Source organism: Salvia splendens, chromosome 12, assembly GCF_004379255.2.
Source record: "Salvia splendens isolate huo1 chromosome 12, SspV2, whole genome shotgun sequence".
Lineage (NCBI taxonomy): Eukaryota > Viridiplantae > Streptophyta > Magnoliopsida > Lamiales > Lamiaceae > Salvia > Salvia splendens.
The window spans coordinates 4,293,489-4,313,559 of NC_056043.1; the positions used below are offsets into that span (position 1 = coordinate 4,293,489).

Here is a 20,071-nt window from a genome sequence, read left to right on the forward strand (position 1 = left end):
AGTCATTACAGTCACAATAAAACTCTTCCGCCGCAGCCACAACTTGCCTGCCTAGTTACCACATCCACAAAAAAAACTTTTACGCCACATCATCACAGCCACAAAATAAAATCACATTATTAATTAATAAAATAAAATAAAAAAAATTAAAAATGGGAACGGCGGCTGCCGCGGTACCACCTCATCGACCGCCGCCACCCCGTCCACACTGCCTACCCGGCTCTTTCTCCACCGTCGTGGTGCAACCGGGCTCCCGGCGACCGCCGCGGCGGTCCTATTGGTGATACTTACCCATCTCAATATTTCTTCATTGCTTATTTGAAGAACGTCAATAAATCCACGAAGAATCAAGGGGTTTGAAAGGATAAATGGTAGAGTGAATGATGCCACAACGGGAATGAACGAACCGTTGATAAGTCTGTGAAAGTGGAATGAATAACGTCACAGACAATTGTGAATGGTCGTATACGTTGGATAAAAAGCCTAAATGAATGAAAAACTCCGGAGAGATAAAACTCATCATAATATTAACCTTCTTTTTTTTTCCAGAATATGACTCTGTAAATAAAATTTCTCAAATTAAATATACATGCAATAAAAATTATAATACCAAAGCCCAAATAAAAGCCCACTAAACCCTAAAGCCTCTGTCCCTTTTCTTCTCCGACGCGTCCTCCTATTTTCTCCTGGGAACGAATTGCTTCCTCTTTTCCGACGAATCCTCTCTTCTTTTCTTCTCGGACGAAGTTTTGTCAAAATGGGGAAGAAGAAGCAGAAGATAATACTACCGCCTGACCTTCCTCCAGAAGTTCCCGATGAAGAAGTGGAAGTTTCTGACGAGGATCTGGATTTTGTCGACCAGCATTCAGATTATGCTAATTTTATGTCCAAAATTGACACTCCTTCTCTCACCAAGTAAGTGTTTATCGCATTCTTATCAATTTAGGCATGTTAGTTGAGTAGCTGATGCAATTATTTGTTCGAACCCTAGGCATGTTAGTCGAGTGGCTGATGCCAATGAAGGAGCTCTGGAACTGTTGTATGAGAAGAAGTTGAGAAAGAAATTTGAAAATAAAGAGAAAGAAGAGAATACGTTGGAGGTTGATCCGATTGATGCACTTCCGTTGAAAACGGCGGATGGGCAGTTATACTACAGAAGAGGTTTTTTTTTTATGTGATAAATGGATTAAGCTTAATGTGTAGCAGTGATAGTATTTTTAAAATGTTTTTTGCAGTAGTGAAGGAGCCGAAAGAGGCTGCAGAAGAGTCTGGCGAATCGATCAAGGACCCAGCTCTGGTGAAGCCAACGAAAGCAGAGAAACGGTTGAAGACTAAGAAATTGAGGAAAGAGGCTAAGAAACAAGCAAAGGAGGAGGAAGTGCAGCAAACTCCTCAGGAAGAAGTATTGGTGCGTGTGTCTTTATTATGTATAATGTGTTGATACAGTTGAGTGGATTATTCGAGTGGAGATAGAATTGAAAAGAAAAAAGAGGTGTTAAAAATTCATATTCTTTCTTGGTTGATTCAAGATGCAAACCAATAACTTGAAAGTCTTGACATGATAAAAGCTTACGATGTTATGAATTCCATAGGATTGTGAAGTGTGACTAACACTTTCTTATTCTTTTAGCCAAACAACCAATAAGATTAGTAGAGTTTTGATAATGATGCAAGGTTTTGTGTTTCACTAATGCAACTAAATAATTTCTGGGCTCTTTTTCAGCATGCGTGCTTTGTTTCTTTCTTTTGATTTGAATGTTCTGAATTATTTAAGTTTATTGATTACTCTATGTTATTCTCGTTGTTACTAGTAAAGAATCTGAATTGCTGTATGTGACATGAAAATTTGAGTTATTTACTTTTAAGAGGTGACTGCTGAATTAAAACTGAGCAACCAATAATAGGGTAACAGATCACAGCAAAACAGTGTAAATATTAAGTTGCAGTCATTCATAACATAATATATCCATATTTCAGGATGAAGTGAAAAAAGATCTGACAGCTGAAGAAGCGAATGAGAAGAAGAAATATAAGTTTGCTGAGTTGGGTACCACTCTACTTGCTGATCCAGAGTCCAATATTAGGCTTTTAAAAGAGATGCTAGAGCTTTCAAAAGATGGAGACAGTACCATTGTCATACTTGGGCTTAAATCTTTGTTGGCTGTCTTCAAAGACATCATTCCAGGGTGAGCATGTTGCGAAAAATTCTGTTTTCTGCCCACTTCAGTTTCTGTTGCATCAGTGTTTGTGTTCCATAGGTGTAACTCTCTATTTTCCAATATTGCAGTTATCGGATCAGACTGCCTACTGAAAAGGAACAAGAGATGAAGGTTTCAAAGGATGTTAAGAAGATGAGATTTTATGAGTCCACGCTTTTGTCCGCATACAAGGTTAGGTTTCCAATCTTTAGTATTATTGCCCAGCGTCAAATAACCTTCTCATTACCTTTCTCAGAAATTCCGATAAATCAGTAGTGGACTACGGCATAAATATACTCTTGTACTGAATATGATCTGTGTAACTATTTTCAGGCTTATGTTCAGAAGTTGGTAGCACTGCAGCAACAAACAGCTTATCAACTTGTGGCCACCCGTTGCTTATGTACTTTGGTTGCAGCAGTCCCACACTTCAACTATCGTGAGAGCTTGTTGGCTGCAGTTGTTAAAGATATAAGCTCCCAAGATGATGTTATAAGGTATATAGAGTTAAAAAAATCCATTTTATCTAATATAGTTACGCATATAAATAGCTGTTTTTTCCTAAAAAAATGTTAAAAGTATAAGGTACTCTGTAGTTTATATGAAGTATTTGATTGCATATAGTTTCCTTTGTAGGTAATTTCTGTCAATTGTTGCATTCTCTTTTCCATGAACATGGCTGTGATATTATCCACATGACACTCCAAAAATCATCTAATGAAATATAAATTGTAGTACTACTTTTTCTCATCTGGTTGATTTTTAGCATCTTTATTTTATTCTATAACTTTCAACTACTTTGCTTGATACTGACATGACTTTGTCCTTGATTTTGATAGAAAACTTTGTTGCTCAGCCGTGAAGTCACTTTTCACTAATGAAGGCAAACATGGTGGTGAAGTTACTGTGGAAGCTGTAAGAAGGATTGCAGAACTTGTAAAAAGCCACAACTGCCAACTGCATCCAGATTCCTTAGAGGTAATAATCTATTCTGTTGGTTGGACTTTAGGTGCCATTGCTAACATATTATGTTGTTTATACTGTATATACCCTAACCCAGAATTTCAAATGCCTACAAACCAAAAAGCACTTTTTTGTTTATTGATATAATTCCATTTAGTTTTGGTTCCTTGTAACGAATCTATTTACCATTCAACCTTATAGGTTTTCTTGTCTCTGTCATTTGATGAGGATCTTGGAAAACCAGAAAGATCTGATATGGATAAAAAGGCAAAATACAAAAACTTCAAGAAGAGAAAAGGTTCGGATGAGTCAAATCAGAAGCCGGAAAATGACAGGAAGAAAAGTAGGAAAGAGATGATGTCAAAGACTAGAGAGGAGGTATATATCTGACTTTTAAGTGTTTTGTGCTTGTTTGTTATGTTATCTCTGACATTTGGAGACTTGCAGGTAAATGCAGACTACAAAGCCGTTTCATCTGATCAAGATCCCCAAGAGCGAAGGAAAATGCAGTCACAGACTCTCTCTGCTGTATTTCAGACATTCTTCCGCGTACTAAAACATACTGTGCAGCCAAAGTAAGTTTCCTGTTTTAGGAGGTAAAGATGATCAGCAGAGTTTATTATGGAACTTTGTAGTTATCTTAGTTATATCAATGCACCTTAGTCTCCTTGCATTTAATGAAGTTTTATGTAAATTGTTCCTAACCACTTCAAGAGAGGCAAATTGTTTCATGTTATGCTTGTTGCAGTCTGTTTGAATAAAATCTGTGTTGTTGTCTGTAGTTTTGAGCTATTTGTTTGATTAGGCAATTACTGCCAACCTTAGGTCCACTTGTGTTTTGATGCACAGATCTGAAGGTTCGGTAAATGGTGCATTTGGAAGCCATCCCCTACTTGATCCTTGTTTGAATGGAATTGGAAAGTTTGCTCATCTAATTGACTTGGATTTTATGGCTGATCTCATGCAATGTCTGAGAAAACTTGCTGGGAACGGCAATAAGTCCGCAGATTCTTCCGAGAATTCCTCTTGTCAGCTAACAGTGTCGGAACGGTTACGGTGCTGTATTGTCGCTTTCAAAGTGATGAGGAACAACCTAGATGCTCTGAATGTTGATCTACAGGAGTTTTTTATCCAGTTATACAATCTTATACTCGAATACCAGCCAGGAAGGTCTGTACATATGGTTCTGAATCAATTATATCTGTTACTGTGTTTGCCTGCTTTTGCTTTGTTGGTTTTGGCTGTCCGTCTTTTATTTCTTCATTAAGTTTGAATCTCCCAGAAATTGATCATCCTCAAGCATCTGTTTTTTTGTGTATGTTACTTCAGATGCATTGCTTTATCTGAAACATCATTTGAGGTTGTTGATTGGCATCTTAGGATATTCTAACGTGGAAGTGGATATAATATCTGCTCCAGTTACATTGTAACAGTATATAAATTTTATTGTTTGTGATTCTTATTTTGTTGGACTCGAGTCATATTTTTGGGGCGTTTTTTTGAGTTTTTTGTATTTTCTGCTTAATTTGCATTGGGGACTTCATCATTAATTTCTGAAACAGGGATGATGGGGATTTGTTGGCTGAAGCCCTGAAGATAATGTTGTGTGATGAAAGACAGCATGATATGCAACGAGCTGCTGCATTTATAAAGCGGTTGGCTACATTCGCTTTGTGCTTTAGGCCGGCTGAGTCCATGGCTGGTCAGTTTTCAACTTTGGAATACTGAAATTATCACTACTGAGTACTGTTTCTATAATGTTAATTTCTTATTCGGGAAACAAATTGCAGCACTGGTCACTGTGAAGCATCTTCTGCAGAAGAATGCTAAATGCCGTAATCTGTTGGAAAATGATGCTGGAGGTGGATCTGTTGCTGGTGCCATTGCAGTAAGTCTTTATCTTGATAATCCTATCACATAGCTTCTTGCATTTCAGTTGATGCTGATAATTGTTTGTATAATCGCAGAAATTCCAACCTCAAGTGCTGGACCCGAACCTTTGTGGCGCACTAGCTTCAGTCCTTTGGGAGCTTAACCTTCTGATGAAACACTATCACCCTTCTGTTTCATCAATCGCGGCCACTATCTCAACCATGAACGCCAACACAAACCAGGTCTTTCGTGTCCATGCCTCTCCACAACAAGCGTACACGGAGTTATTAAAGGAAAACGAGTCATTTGCCACACCTAGTGCCATAAAAAGAACCAACAACAAGAGAAAGGTAAGCGACAGCGTGCCTGTCCAAGGACCAGACCTAAATTCTTCAGATGAAATTGATGAAAATGCAATTAGAAGTAAACTTTCCCAACACTTCTCATTGCTACACGATATCCAAGAAAACGAGAGGTTAAGATCCGAGATGGACCACACAAGACAGTCTCTAAATCTCTACGAGACGTACAAAATGCAGAAGAAGAGGAAGGCTAGATCAAATTAAGATAACTACATTTTCATAAATGTTGTGTGGTAAGAAGCAGTTTTGTAGTGTTAAATTATGTAGACTGTCAGAGTTTTGGTCCAAAACCACACAATGATACTCAAATCTTTCATAATTTGTGACAATATAATTTGATTGAGGGAGATTGTATTTTTTCTACACAAAGTGAAGTAATGGGGGATCTTTTCACATGTACATGTTTGGCTTGTTCGAAAATGTTTAGATTGAATATTGAAAATTTCATTCTTGAAGACAAGTAAACAAGATTTGATTGCATGTGGTGGCAGCGTGAATCAAGGGCAAGAATATGAGAAAATTGGTTATTGATTGTGGTTAACAGTTGCATCTCTATTTATTATTAATAACCTCTGAAACAGCTTCTTTTCCTACCATTCTTGTTAATTACTTGTTTAACTATTATCGTCCAAAAATTTTGGGAGGCTTCTATTGCACCATAAATGAGCTATCAACCATTCTTGAACGATAATAGTTAAACAAGTAATTAACAATTTGGATATTCGAGTTTTCAAGAATAAAGTTCTTACGTATTCGAGGGCAAATTGTCAGAAAATCACGAAGTTTTAGTCAAATTATGGTCGTTCCTTAAATTTGAAAATCAACCACAAAAATAATAAAGTTTGGATTTATTCTCAATTATTATATGGTCGAAAAATTCTGGTCGAGTATATGTAATATATTGATGAAAATTTTCAACTAAACGATATCCATATTTCTTTATGACTAAACAACATTATTTGACTTATTGACGGTAACATTCATGCATATCAGATAGTCTCTCTATCTCACAAAAAGAGTCACATTTTGTCATTTCGGTTTGCTCCATAATAAGAATCACATTTCACTTTCAGTATATATGGTAAATATATGGTAAATATGTCTCACACAAAATACTACTCCCTCCGTCCCACATAATTTGACCCAGTTTTCCATTTTGGGTCGTCCCACATAATTTGACCCATTTCACTTTTACCATTTTTGGTAGTGGACCCCACATTCCACTAACTCATTCATACTCACATTTAATTATAAAACTAATATATAAAAGTAGGACTCACATTCCACTAACTTTTTCAACTCACTTTTCATTATATTTCTTAAAACCCGTGCCAGGTCAAAGTGTCCCAAATTATGTGGGACGGAGGGAGTAATTCACTTTACCCACATTGTATTGTAAAACTATAAAAAAATGTGTCACACGTTCTACTAACTTTTCCAGCCTACTATTTTTTACATTTCTTAAATTCGTGCCCACATGAAGAGAGATTGTATTTTTCTTGATAGATTTTCAAAATTTTAGGACGAACTAGATTTTGAGGATTCTTATGTTTCCAACAATTTTGTCATGATATTGTATAGATCGTCTAAGTTCGTGTGATCGTGTCCACTAGCCGTGTAAGATACTACGTACTAAGATGGTAATGTATTCTACTACTTGTAATTATGGATTATTGATAGTTTGATTAAGCTACGGCATGTCTTGCTAATTAAATTTAGGATGGATGCAAAGACATTCTTGATTATGATGACTCAGCAGAATCCTTAACTGCAATCATTAGTGAAAGATTTTTAAAATTTAAGCAACTTCATTACAAACTTAATAATGATATCGCATTAGAAAAAAAATGGTTGTGTGTTACTCAATAACCATATTCACCAATCTTGTATTTTTAATAGAAAATGGTAAAAATGACTTTACTTACAATTTTTCATGCAAACCCACATGATATGTACAGAGATAATTTGTTAGTTAATTGGTAAATTATTGGGAAGAGAGAGAGAGAGAGAGATCATGTGATGTGACATAGCTCCATATCAAATCCCAAAATGGCCAGGTGACGAAAATCGGATAAAAATAAAATAATCCAGGTTGTAGTGGGTCTAAGTAACTTTAATAATTTATAGGTTTGATTTGTTCGAAATCAAGTGATTGATTAATTAGTTAATTAAAATCCAAAATCATGTGGGTCATCCTCTAAAAAAGCACCTTGCATATGAAGTCGATTCGTTCCACCACTTGGCATGTCTGTTATAGATAATATTTTGCAATTTTTTTCTATCTCAATGTTCTAATTATAGTTTTAAAGTACAATTGAACAGTCACATTCTTCTGTTAATTAATTTATTTCAGTTTGTATGAAATGTAACGGAAATAGCAGTGGGAAAGTGTCACTAATTTAATGATTCATGATTAGAAGTCCTCTATGAGAAGAGAAATACTTTGAAAATCTTCTCACATTGACCTTAATTATAAATTGATGAAACTTGAATCTGAAATTAAAGTATTCCAGAGTTAACAGATTCTTAAGTAAAGGGAGAATCCTCTTCATATTTATGTACAAAATCGATGACTTCGATCATTATATACAATCTTAGTTAGGATCTTAAAAATAATCTTATCAGAAGTATCCCAACATGTTCATACTTAATCAAGCATAAAAGAAGTTATGAACTTTCACTAAATTCTGTTTTTGCACAAAAACTTTAAAATTTGTCTATAAATTATTAAACTATTGATTTATTCTAGATTTGCTACAAAACTAGTTACTCCTTTCGTTCCTAAAAAGTATGAACTCCCTCCGTCCCGAGCTACTCGCTCATTTCCTTTTCGGCACGGAGATTAAGGAATGAGTGTATAGGAAAGTCAAAAATGACGGTTGTAGGTAGAAATTTTTACTAAAAATGGAAAGAGTGCAAGTAACTTGGGACGCCCAAAAAGAAAATACGTGCGAGTAGTGCGGGACGGAGGGAGTACTATTTTCTTTTTAGTCCGTCCCTGAAAAGCATATACTTTCTAATTTTGGAAAGTCGTTTCTCCTCTAATGAGGTGAAACTCATTCTCCACTGACAATACTTTAAAAACTTTTTCTTTATATTTCTTTCTTACTTTTCCAATTATGCATTAAAATCTGTGCCGATTCAAATGTTCATACTCTTTGGGGACGGAGGGAGTATTAATTTGTTATGATTTTGCAATAAATTTTGTAAAAATAAAATGTCAATAATATTTTTATTATGAGAATCATATTAAATGCAATAGAACATATACCATTAAATGTATATGAAATGAGGATGATGCTCATATAAGATGTTCTATAAGTTATTTAAGTATATCATTTTCTAAAAGAGGATATAAAACTTGAATGAGAGTCGCTGTCTTTAAATTAGGTAATTCTACTGAAGTCATCAAAATCCTAAACCATCTTTTATTTTATAATTTTATTTTGATTTTAAACAATGAGATTAATTACATTTTATGTGAATTGAGAGAGTATAATTTATTTGTTAATAATCGAAAGTATAAAGAATATCCGGTCAAATTATAATTTATATTTCGCGTAGTCAAAGTTGATGCTGCATGCTAGAGTTTTAAAATGGTCATAATATTTAGGATATATTTGAACATTTTAGTACTCCCTCCGTTCTCTTATAATTGAGGCGAAACTTTTCGGCACAGAGTTTAAGAAAAGAATATTAAAGGTATTAAATAAATAGATTAAAAAAAGTAAGAAAGAGAAAAAGTTAGGGAGAATAAAGTAAAAAGTGAATAAAGTAGAGAAAGTAAAGTAAGAAAGAGAAATTTTTTTACCATATATGGAAATGACTCAACTATGATAGAACTTCCTGAAATGGAAAAATGACTCAACTATGAGGGAACATAGGGAGTATTGAACTTCGTTAAAACAAATTTTGATTTTGTTGGAGGTAGAGCAAAGTTTATTTAAAGTAAACTAGGAGTAATTAGGATTGTGAATCGCACAATTCCAGTTATTACCACGCTAATTACGGCGGCTATACTCAAGCATTCATTGAATCGATTATAAAGTCTTTATGATCATGCATGTTTATATAATAAAAATGGATTATTTTAATTAGTTGTAATTAAAAACGTTTTCTACCCTATATTGTTAAATGATAGTGATAACTCCTTAGCAAATGTTAATTACAAATTAGAAACGTCTATATTAATTGTTTTAGGCGGAGAAAAAAGAGAGCTATTAATACTATCTAGACAATACACCCTAACAAAATAATCAAATTAAATCGTTTGTTAAAATTTTGTCTCATATGGGGTTTTGATAGAATGCCATTAATTAATTTCTTAGCCAGACATATTTTATTTCAAATATACATACATGAATATTTTTCGGTTGCAATGATAAGATACTTAATCTAAGTAAAATATATGGTTAGTATTTCCTTGTGTGTCTAATCTCTGCTATGACAAAACTAATCTTAATTAATTCAATTCAGCTAATTTCGAAACAAATTATATAATTGACGCCCACTCCACAACCCCTAGCTCTAATTTATTACTGCTACTATTATCTTCTCTTGCGAGATTCTATCTATTCAACTTTCACTGTGGAGATGCATTTATTGATTATTCCGTCCTTCTAGATTCAGTGTTGGCGCAAAGATAATAGTCAGCTTGATAAATTAAGTAACAAATATTATCTGGTTGCAATGATACTCTACTTAATCTCAGGATAGCATATGGCAAGTAACTTAGTATTTCCTCATAGGGGAGCATTAGGGTGTCACCATAGTTAGATTGACAATGTACGATAACCTCGTGCTGCCACGTGGCACGCTATCCAGCAATATTAAGGGCGTATCCAACAATATCATAGTAGCGTTTTAGATGGACTTCTACAGATTGCATGATAGTACTACGTGGATTGCTGTGTGGAGTGCTGAGTATTGCTGTATTAGCTATACAACAAAATAATGGTATAAAAAAGCAATCTTTCTATCTATATACTGCAACTGAAACATTCTATGCACTATACAGCAATACTCAACAATCTACACAGCAATTCACCTATTACTATCATGCAATATGTAAACGCATGCTAAATGAATATTGCTGGATATGCCTCTAATATTGTTGGATAACATGCCACGTGGCAGCACGAGATTGGTGGTACGTTGTCACTTTAAAAAGGGTTATCATCTTAACATAATCCTTTCATTATAAGTATAATCTTTGTTACGACAAAACTAATCTTGATTAATTAAATTCAGATAATTTTGAAACAAGTTATATTAAAAAAAATAATTTATAGTGGTGATTGGCTTCGACTCCGTAACCCTTAGCTCTAATTTATCATATCTGCTCTTGCGAGATTCTATCAATTTAACTTTTATTGCGGAGATGCATTTATCGGCTATTCCATTAATGTAAAAATATACCTTCTAGATTCAATATTGGCGCAAAGATACTAATCAATTTGATAGATTACATATTACGAATATCGTTATCGGTTGCATCATATGATACGATACTTAATCTCAGTATCACATATGATTAGCATCCCCTCATGAGTCTCGATTATTGCTATGCCAAAACTAATCTTAATTATGAAAATTACATAAATATTTTAATTTCATAGTAGTGATTATCATTTTCAACCGTATCCGTACAACACAATGAGATATTCCTCCAACCAAAAAAACACATTTTCTTAACGTGACGAAATTACCCTCGCCGAAATGACCATTTCGCCCCTCCATTTCAGAATCCGATGCTCCGATATCGGAAACAGCAAAGCGCCACCGTTAGCCACGCGGCGGCGCTATTCTCCAAAATTCAGTCACCGTTACTTTCCGTTTTCCTCGTTGTACGAACCGTACACACTATCGGTATCCCCGTTTTAAACACTTAATTTTGCACCTTTATCGTATATACATACATTATACGCTACATTCCTCTTTCGCCTTCTTCCTCACTCCTCTTTCGCCGATTTCAAAATTTTCCGGAAAAAAAAAATTCAAAATTCAAAACTCAAACACGAATTCACACATCAGAACTGAAGAAAAATACGTTTAATTTCTGTTTCCGCTGTCGTAACTTTCTACATCATCAGGCACAAAAAAAAACCTTCAACGAAAAAAAAAATCCTAGCCTCTCCGCCTCTCAACTCTGCTCACAACAAAGTATATACAATCGAGAAGCCAGAGAGAAAAACGATCCCGGCGATCTGGTATAATTAAAATTCATCGGTTGCTACAACTGATCGGTGAGCGAATTGAGCAGATCCTGCGCGTCAATTGCGTCGGCGACTCCGACGCGGAGCGCCTCGAGCACGCGCTCGAAGATGAGGACGTGGCAGGGAATGCGCAGCACGCCTTTCTGCTCGTATCCGTACTCCTGCGCCGATCGGTTGAGCAGCGTGACGAAGATCGGGTGATTCAGCAGCTCCGCGCTCACCACGAACCGCTCCATCTCCTCGCCGACGTAGACCGGGAGGTGCCCCTCAGGAACGCCGCCCTTCCGCAGCGAGGAGGCGGAGGCGCAGCGGCGCGATTGAGATCTGAGGAGGCAGTACTGTGAAGAGTCGCCGACTCTGGATAATCTCCTCATGAGCTTCTTCATAGATCTCGGAAATTGGGGGAAAATGGTGAAAATGGTTTTAGTGAGAGAAAGTGAGGGTGGGTGAGGGGAGAGATTGAGGGAGAAGGGGTATAAATAATGTTGAACACAGAAAGGTTATTGAGAGGAGAGGTACAGAGATGCGTACTTGGCAGGTACAATTATTGTTTGCTGAGAGACTCTATTTATTTTATTTATTTAGCTAATTTAATTTAATAAATCCGGTAAAGAACACACAGATGTTTTTCTGGAGTGGGGATAGCAATTGTCACGGAGTGGGGATAGCGATTTTGCGGGAAAGATAAATCTTGTGATACCGTGACTTGACGGACTCGGTCTCGTTAGTATCGCCATGGCCAAATTGATTTCACCTACTTTAGATAAGGATAAATTACCAGAAAGCGAAGAAGTTTTTTTCAGAGCACCCACAACCGTGCTCTTGCCAGAGAGCACGGTTGTGGGCCCGGCCCCACTTTTTCTGCCTGTTTTCTGACAAGAGCACAACACCCACAGCTGTGCTCTTCCGCAAGGACGAACATAATTCAATTTAAAATTCAAATAAACAAAAACATTTCCATAATATTAAAATTCATTAAAAAACCTAAATAATATTACAAATGACAAATAAAATAAAAACAACATAATTAAAATACTAAAAATAAAAAAAAATCACTACTCGTTGCCGAATTTTGCCCACATGTGTTTGATTATGTCTTCTTGTAGCTCAATGTGGGTTCGGGTATCGCGCATTGTGTGCCTTGTCTCGATCCTCTGGCCCACCATCGTATGCACACCTCAGCGTGGGGGAGACCTCGCGGTTGAGCTTCCGGCTTCATCCTCGTCGTAGAAGCTAGCCGCCCTCAGTCCTTCGTCGGCTATGATCATGTTGTGTAAGATAATACACGTGTACATGATGTCGGCGATATTATTCACGTACCAGAGCCGAGCCGGGGCCTTCACAATGTTGAATCGGGCTTGAAGGACCCCAAAGGCTCTTTCGACGTCTTTCAGCGCGGACTCTTGACGCTGCGCAAAAAGAACCCGTCTCGGGTCGTGCGGGTTGCTGAACGTCTTCACGAAAGTCGATCACCTTGGCCAAATACCATAGGCGAGATAGTAACCCATATGGTATGTATTTCCGTTGATGGCGAAGTCGATCGCTGATGCTACACCATTCATCACATCATTGAAGAGTGGTGAAGAGTAGAGCACGTTCAAGTCGTTGTTGGATCCGGCAACGCCGAAATATGCATGTCAAATCCATAAGCGGTAGTCGGCGACCGCCTCAAGGATAAGTGTTGGGCCGCCGCCTTTGTGACCGCTTAGGTGTTGCCCCCTCCAAGCTGTTGGGCAATTCTTCCACCTCCAATGCATGCAGTCAATCCTGCCAAGCATTCTGGGAAAGCCATGGACTGATTCGTGAACACGAAGCAACCGTTGGCAATCATCGGTGGTGGGTACCCAAAGGAATTCATCACCGAAAGCTGAACAAACGCCCTCGCAAAAAAATTTTAGACAAGGGATTCCGGTGGACTCAACGATATGCAAATACTCGTCGAAGAGGTCGGCCGTTTGCCCAGTAGCGAGTTGTCGGATGGCACACGTACACTTCTGCAACGGCGTGATACTTTGCCGGTCGGCTGCATCTGGACATGTTTGGAAGAATTCAACACGTGCGGACAATGTGTTGACAATTCGCATAAACAAGCGCTTTGACATGCGAAAACGGCGCCTGAAGTAATCTGCCGGAAACCGCGGCTGGTCGGCAAAGTAGTCGGCAACGAGCCTTTCGTGGGCTCCCTCCCGGTCACGATAGATGTAGCGGCGAGTTGATCTAGTTCGTTGAGGAGGAGGAGCGGGGGTATTCGCCGCGACATATGCTTCGTAAGCGGCACGATATTGTTCGTAATATTCTTGTTCTTCGCGCTCCGCTTCCGCCATAAGATGGGTGGAATCCATTTGAGGTTTTGAGTGAGAGATGAAGGTGTAGATAGTATGTATGAGAATTATGAATGAGAGATGATTTGATGTGATAAATGGATGATGAATGTGTGTATTTATAGATGATTTTGGGGAAAAACAAATTAAAAAAATCAAAAAATTTCAGAAAAACCTGCAAAAAAAAAGGCATATTTTTGGGATTTGGAATTTTTATATTTTTTTATTGATTTTTAAAATTAAATACTGAATTTTTTTAAAAAAAATAAAAATATTCTAAGGCAACGGCTATGTCGTTGACCAATCGCGTGCCGCCACATCACCTGCTCGCTGACACGGACGGACGGACGGCGTCCGTCCACCGTTGCAGATGCTCTCATATTCAGCTAGAAATAATATAAATTTTTGTATTTACTTTTAATTATTTTATGGTAAAATTTTGTTAATGAATTTTTATTTGATATGGCAGCTGAGAATCTAACGTGGATATCGCTATCTACTCATAAGGAGAACAACATCGTTCGTTTGAAAAGTACAAATATAATATATTTGTGTGTGTGCGATTAGAATTTTTTCACGGTTACACAGTTACAAACAAAATCAAATTTCATGATTTTTCTGGCTTATTTTTCAAAATGACCACTTCATTAAATCTCATGCTGATAAAAAACGACTTACTACTTATTATAAAACGGAGTGAGTATGTTAAATCTCATACAACACCTACTTATTATGAACCGGAGGGAGTATAATAGTTGTTTTATTCAATTTTTGAAATTATAGAAATAGTGAAAGGATCAAATTTTGGTTTTCAAAATTGAAGTGAATTGTAAAGTTAACGAATTTAATTAGTACTAATATGAGATATTAAAATCGAAATAAATAAGTGTATAAAATAAATAATGTAATGTGAATTGATAGTGGTTCTCATGGATGATGCTCGACGTCTATATATAAACTGTAAACATTTTTGTTTATATTAATGCAAGCAAAATTAGTAATTTTTATAAATATAGTGACAAATTCGACTTGGGACTAACTTGTTTAAAATGTTCATTCGCGACTTTAGGAAATTTCGTAAATTGATTAATTTATTGACCAAAAATTGAGAGTATTACAAGTACAGATAACTGTCAATTTAATTAAGTTTCTCCCCAACCTCCTTTGTCGAATCACGAATGTGGTCAATGGCCACACTCTTTGAATGAACTCATGAAATTAAGCATGGCTAATTTAGTTTTAACTTCTAATTAAGTAGCATAATTAATATGTTGATGGAACGACATCGAGTTTTAAAATTAGGGTGGTGATACTAAACATAGTCACATACATCTCTAAAAATGAAATATATTTTTTAAAAATATATCTGATTGTAGTTTTATTTTTGCTTTGATAAATTATTAAAACAGAATAATAAAATTGTAGTTTTATTTTTGCTTTTATATACTTTTGGTGGATTGAGTTTAATTCTTGCCTCCAAATAATTTTAATGGAAAATGTGAGATAAAAACGGTAGTCATAATCTCTATTGAGAATTGGTGCAAAATGATAAGTATTTAAAAGCATTTGAAGATTAATTAGAACTATTAATCGATCATTACTTTTTAGAGCTATTTATTAAATAATCATGTGTTGAATACTATAATATGCCAGAAAAAAAGTAGCAATACATAGTTATCCAGAAAAGACAAAGTAAAACTAAAACTAAAAGATGAAAAAACTATTGGAATCGTAGTCCGGTCAACGCAATTTGACCGGGTCGTACAAGTAATAGAATATTTAATTTTGAAATAATTAAATAATTTATAATCGATCTACGCTCTGAGTAAATAATTGTGGTATATTCATTTTCTCTAAACTGATTCCGGTGAGTGAAAAATAATATATTAAAATATATCACGATATATGTAGTTATGTAATTAATTAATTAATCTCATTTTGGATATGTAGATAAAATAATGTGGCAAATAAGCATACGGAGAATGCTTTGTAGAATTCCATGTGTGCACATTGATCAATTCGTCCAGATACATTTCTAGAATGAACAATTACGTGAGAGATGTCTAGATACATCCGTCCAGGTTCATGCTCCATGAGTGGCGTTTGTAACGTCTATAACCGCCGACCGTTACAAAGTAGCCTTAATGGCAGAATTGACTCCATATCCTCTACATTGGCTATAAATAGTGATGCATACTCTTACATTCTCTACACTAAATACACCACATTCTGCATCATAAGCTTTCTCTCTCTTTTTTGCATTGTTGTTCTATCGAATTTCTGCCCTCACCTCCATCTAGTTTGTCGGAGCTCTGCTGATATCGGTGCTGCTTCATCAAAGACGGAAGTTGTTTTATCTTTGGGGACGACATGCTAATCCGAGAGCACTACCGGGGCGTATCTCGTCTTGCGTAAAGATGCCTCCTCGACTCGGCTTATCACTACATTTACTATTTACGGTTTCGATTTGGTATTGTAATTTCGTTTTCGTTTTTCTTGTATTCCAGAAACCAACAAAAAAATGATGGTAATTTTGAGAAGATAGTATATAGTAGCTTGCAATCCATATACATTATAAGTGTAGTAATGATATTTCAACTAAACAAATTATATACAATGGCAATATGACATAATAAAAGATAACCTAATTCTAGGCTAGAATATGATTAATTAAATTGGTATACATAATGATAAAATAGCATTATACAATCATCGCCACGCGTCAGTGGGATATTTTGTTGGTCTAATTTAGATCTCATTCAATTTCCACGAAATTTAAAAGGGGTGGTCACAGTCACATAATTAAGTAAATTAGAATAGTCCTAAGTTGAATAGAAAGAAATTGCTTCCATAACTGTCGGTATTTGAATTTAAAGAAATAATGTGACTTGCCCACATCATGATTCATGACACACTTAAATAAGTAAGCATACATATATTGAGATTTTTAATTGAAATAGGATGAATGTAGAGTACAGTATTTATTAAAATTTATCAAGGTATCTACCCTATTATACATGACACACAGTCCTACTAGTTAGTTAGACATTTTTTACAATATATTTACATGTTAGAATAATTTAGCAACGTATCTACCCTATTATGCATGATAAAATTTAGTTTGTGTTTGAATATATATATGCAGACATTTCTTCATACATACATTTTTATGTAATATTATCAAATTTTTAGTATTTTGTTTAAATTATTGTGCAAAAATCTCTGTTATCATTAAAAAAACATTAATATTATTATCTATAAATTCGAATTCGAAGTTTAAAAATGTATAGCTCTTACCTAAAAAAATTTATGCATCCGATATTCTTTACTTGAGCCCGAATATAAGTAGCAACACACAATGACTAAATAAAATATTTACCTTATATGCTAAGATCAATTATTGTTTTAGATTAAGCCATAGTCCAATGGTGAGAGACAGTGTCCTAAAATTGATACAAAATTATTTAATGTAATAATTCTGACAGTTGAGTCTTGGGGAATTCTCAGATCCAGTTCAGACTAAAAACGAAGTGTATTCACATTGATATAGGCACAAGGGCGCCGACGAAATTATTTGAGTATATATATTCAACTAATCATTTATCATCCCATTTACTATAATTTATTTTAAATCAATCATTAGCACTGGCATATACTTGGTTTACAAGAACATAATCATGTCACGTTGGAGGGAACTCTATATTTATTAGTAATACATAATACGCGTATGTGCGTTGTAGTTTCATGATATTAATTTAATTTCCACAATTTTAAAAAAAAAATATCAGTGTGATAGTAATACATTTGATATTATCAAATTGAATTAATTCATACATAAATACGCGTATGTGCGTTGTAGTTTCACGAAAATAATTTAATTTCCATAGTTTAAATAATAATATTAGTGTGTGATATCATTTAATACACTTTCTATTATATATCGTATTAAATTAACGTTGTAAACTCTAAGTATGGAAACTTCATACTAAAAATGGAAATCATGGTTCAATCAATCCTTGCCCACTACATTTTCGAAGCATTAAAATTATTATCGAGAAGAAATCTTAGTTTGTGTTATCTAGAAGAAGAGGGTAGGTACGATCATTAATGAAATCAAAATATTGGTTGGCTTAGTTTAATATATTAATACTCCATTAACCAATAGATCATGTGACGGTAAATTAATGTATGAGATACATAATAAATACTACCAAGGAACTAAATTTCTGAATATTCTGATCACACTAGTAATTACTATCGCCGAGACTTGAAGACAACGTACCCAAATTCTTGTAGGAAACTATTGATATTTGTCGAATTTATAATTGTTATTAGAAAGAAAGATCATAACTAGGTAATCAGAGCATCCACAATGGTTTTCGCCCAGCCATAGCCTAGCCACAAACTCCTCCTGCCACATCATCAGCACTAAAAATCTTCCTGCCACATTATCTAAACAAACAAATAGTCCAGCCATAGCCCAGCCACATCACTCAAAATTATATAAAACAAATAATGAACAATCACACAAAATACGGAATTAAATTTACGCCACAGATACGGGAAAATGCAACAATTTTATTTAAATTTTAAAAAAATTACATTTTAAAAAATTACATAAATAAAAAAAACTAACTCCGAGTAGTCCTCCGCGCCCATAACTCTTCAATTAAATCATTTTGGAGTCGAATATGAGCTTCCGTTTGGCGCATGTCGGTATATGCCTCAAACGCTTCGGCCATTCGACGTTCGTACTCCTCAGCGTCCCCCCCCCCACTACCTCCACTACTACCACCCGCGTTACTCATTTCTCGGTGTTGATCTTGTACAGAAATTAAGATAGAGAGAGTACTCGTTAATACAAGTGGTGCGAATGAAAATGAAGTGCAAATCGCGTATATATAGTGTTTCGAAAATTAAAAAAAAAACGCTGGGCTATGCGCTGGGCGATCCGGGCGCTGCAATGGCGCCGAGCGGATCGCCCAGCGCATAGCCCAGCGGATTTTGACCGCCTAGCGCTAGGCGAAATTCATTTCCGAAAAACCGCTCGGCGGTTTTCGGCTCCTGCAATGGTTCGCCTAGCGACCGCCTAGCGCCGGCGCTCGGCTAGGCGGTGCGCTAGGCGCCATTGTGGATGCTCTCAATATTATATTATACAATCATTTTTGTGCAAATTATCAAATAAATCATGAAAAATGGTCAAATGTTAGCATGTCACACGTTTTCAAAATATGAAAAATAAACACAAAGTTTGACATTTTCGTAATTATCATATCCTTTCCATTTTTCGGTGAATAACATGTTGCTTTAAACACATGGAGAAATGGCGCTGCACAACATGACAATGTCTAATTAAGTTCAAAATGACGTTTTGTAAATGTGTTTTAAACCGATTGCCGCATTAGCCGCGAAAAAGAAAAGTAGTGCTACTAATAAAAAAAAAAGAAAAGACACATAATCGTGGTGTACAAATGATATACGGTTGACATATGGAGTCGTTGATGTTGGTGTCCAAAATTTGTGTAGATGTTGAAGCGGTCTGAGCATGTTGATGGAGTAGGAGGTGGTGTCCGAACGTAGTAGCTTTCGTCACTCATTTTTCTTTCGACTTTTCACTTTGTCTAATGATTAATTATTTTTAAAGCCAAAGGAAAAAAAACAAGGCCGTTTGACTCAAGGAAAATGATAAGTCCTTGCAGGGAAATGTATAACGTTCCAAATACAAAGGATTGATATCGAATATTATGAACTTTTTCGATTATGAAAATGTAATTCTATATACTAGAACTCATATTAGCAAGTAAATTAAAGATAAAATAAAAAGATTCTAATCATGCTTATTAATGAATTGAGAGGCTGTACTTTTGAAGATCAAGAGATGTCATCCATTTTTTACTCTCCTTTAGTTCAATCTTCGATTTGTAACTTATTCCTGAATTAATATTATAAATATGTGGATAATATTTATCAAAGTGTGTAGAAATTGTAAAACTAAACATATATCAAATCAATTCTCAATATAGAGAAGATATAAAGAGATGAGAGGAAAAGATATTTTTATTGATCAGAATTATGAATTCAATTCAAAGAGAAATAGCTAGCTACTTATTTATACTATGGCTGGAAGAGCTAAGACGTAG

At 35.4% G+C, this 20,071-nt stretch overlaps 2 protein-coding genes across 3 annotated transcripts; one reads left to right on the forward strand and one right to left on the reverse strand.

Moving 5' to 3' along the window:
• Positions 1–627: 627 nt before the first annotated feature.
• Positions 628–5,794, forward strand: LOC121756996 (nucleolar complex protein 3 homolog). 2 transcript variants are annotated; one of them, XM_042152452.1, is made up of 13 exons: positions 628–915; positions 992–1,161; positions 1,236–1,408; positions 1,978–2,186; positions 2,288–2,390; positions 2,532–2,695; positions 3,038–3,176; positions 3,363–3,539; positions 3,609–3,736; positions 4,011–4,331; positions 4,724–4,863; positions 4,952–5,049; positions 5,129–5,794. In XM_042152452.1, the coding sequence occupies exons 1-13, from the start codon at positions 758–760 to the stop codon at positions 5,597–5,599; spliced, it is 2,451 nt and encodes an 816-aa protein (XP_042008386.1). In that variant the 5' UTR covers positions 628–757; the 3' UTR covers positions 5,600–5,794. The 2 variants fall into 2 exon arrangements, with proteins under 2 accessions (XP_042008386.1, XP_042008387.1); XM_042152453.1 differs by having other exon boundaries at positions 1,239–1,408.
• A 5,637-nt stretch (positions 5,795–11,431) lies between these two features.
• On the reverse strand, positions 11,432–12,100 carry LOC121757284 (auxin-responsive protein SAUR71-like). Its single transcript, XM_042152817.1, has one exon. The coding sequence runs from the start codon at positions 11,994–11,996 to the stop codon at positions 11,628–11,630; it is 369 nt and encodes a 122-aa protein (XP_042008751.1). The 5' UTR covers positions 11,997–12,100; the 3' UTR covers positions 11,432–11,627.
• Between the last annotated feature and the right edge of the window lie 7,971 nt (positions 12,101–20,071).

Coding starts and splice junctions, on each gene's coding strand:
- LOC121756996 (XM_042152452.1), top strand. CDS start 758: ATGGGGAAGAAGAAGCAGAAGATAATACTACCGCCTGACCTTCCTCCA. Junction 3,540..3,608: donor TGTCAAAGACTAGAGAGGAG/GTATATATCTGA, acceptor GGAGACTTGCAG/GTAAATGCAGACTACAAAGC. Junction 3,737..4,010: donor AAACATACTGTGCAGCCAAA/GTAAGTTTCCTG, acceptor TTTGATGCACAG/ATCTGAAGGTTCGGTAAATG.
- LOC121757284 (XM_042152817.1), bottom strand. CDS start 11,996: ATGAAGAAGCTCATGAGGAGATTATCCAGAGTCGGCGACTCTTCACAG.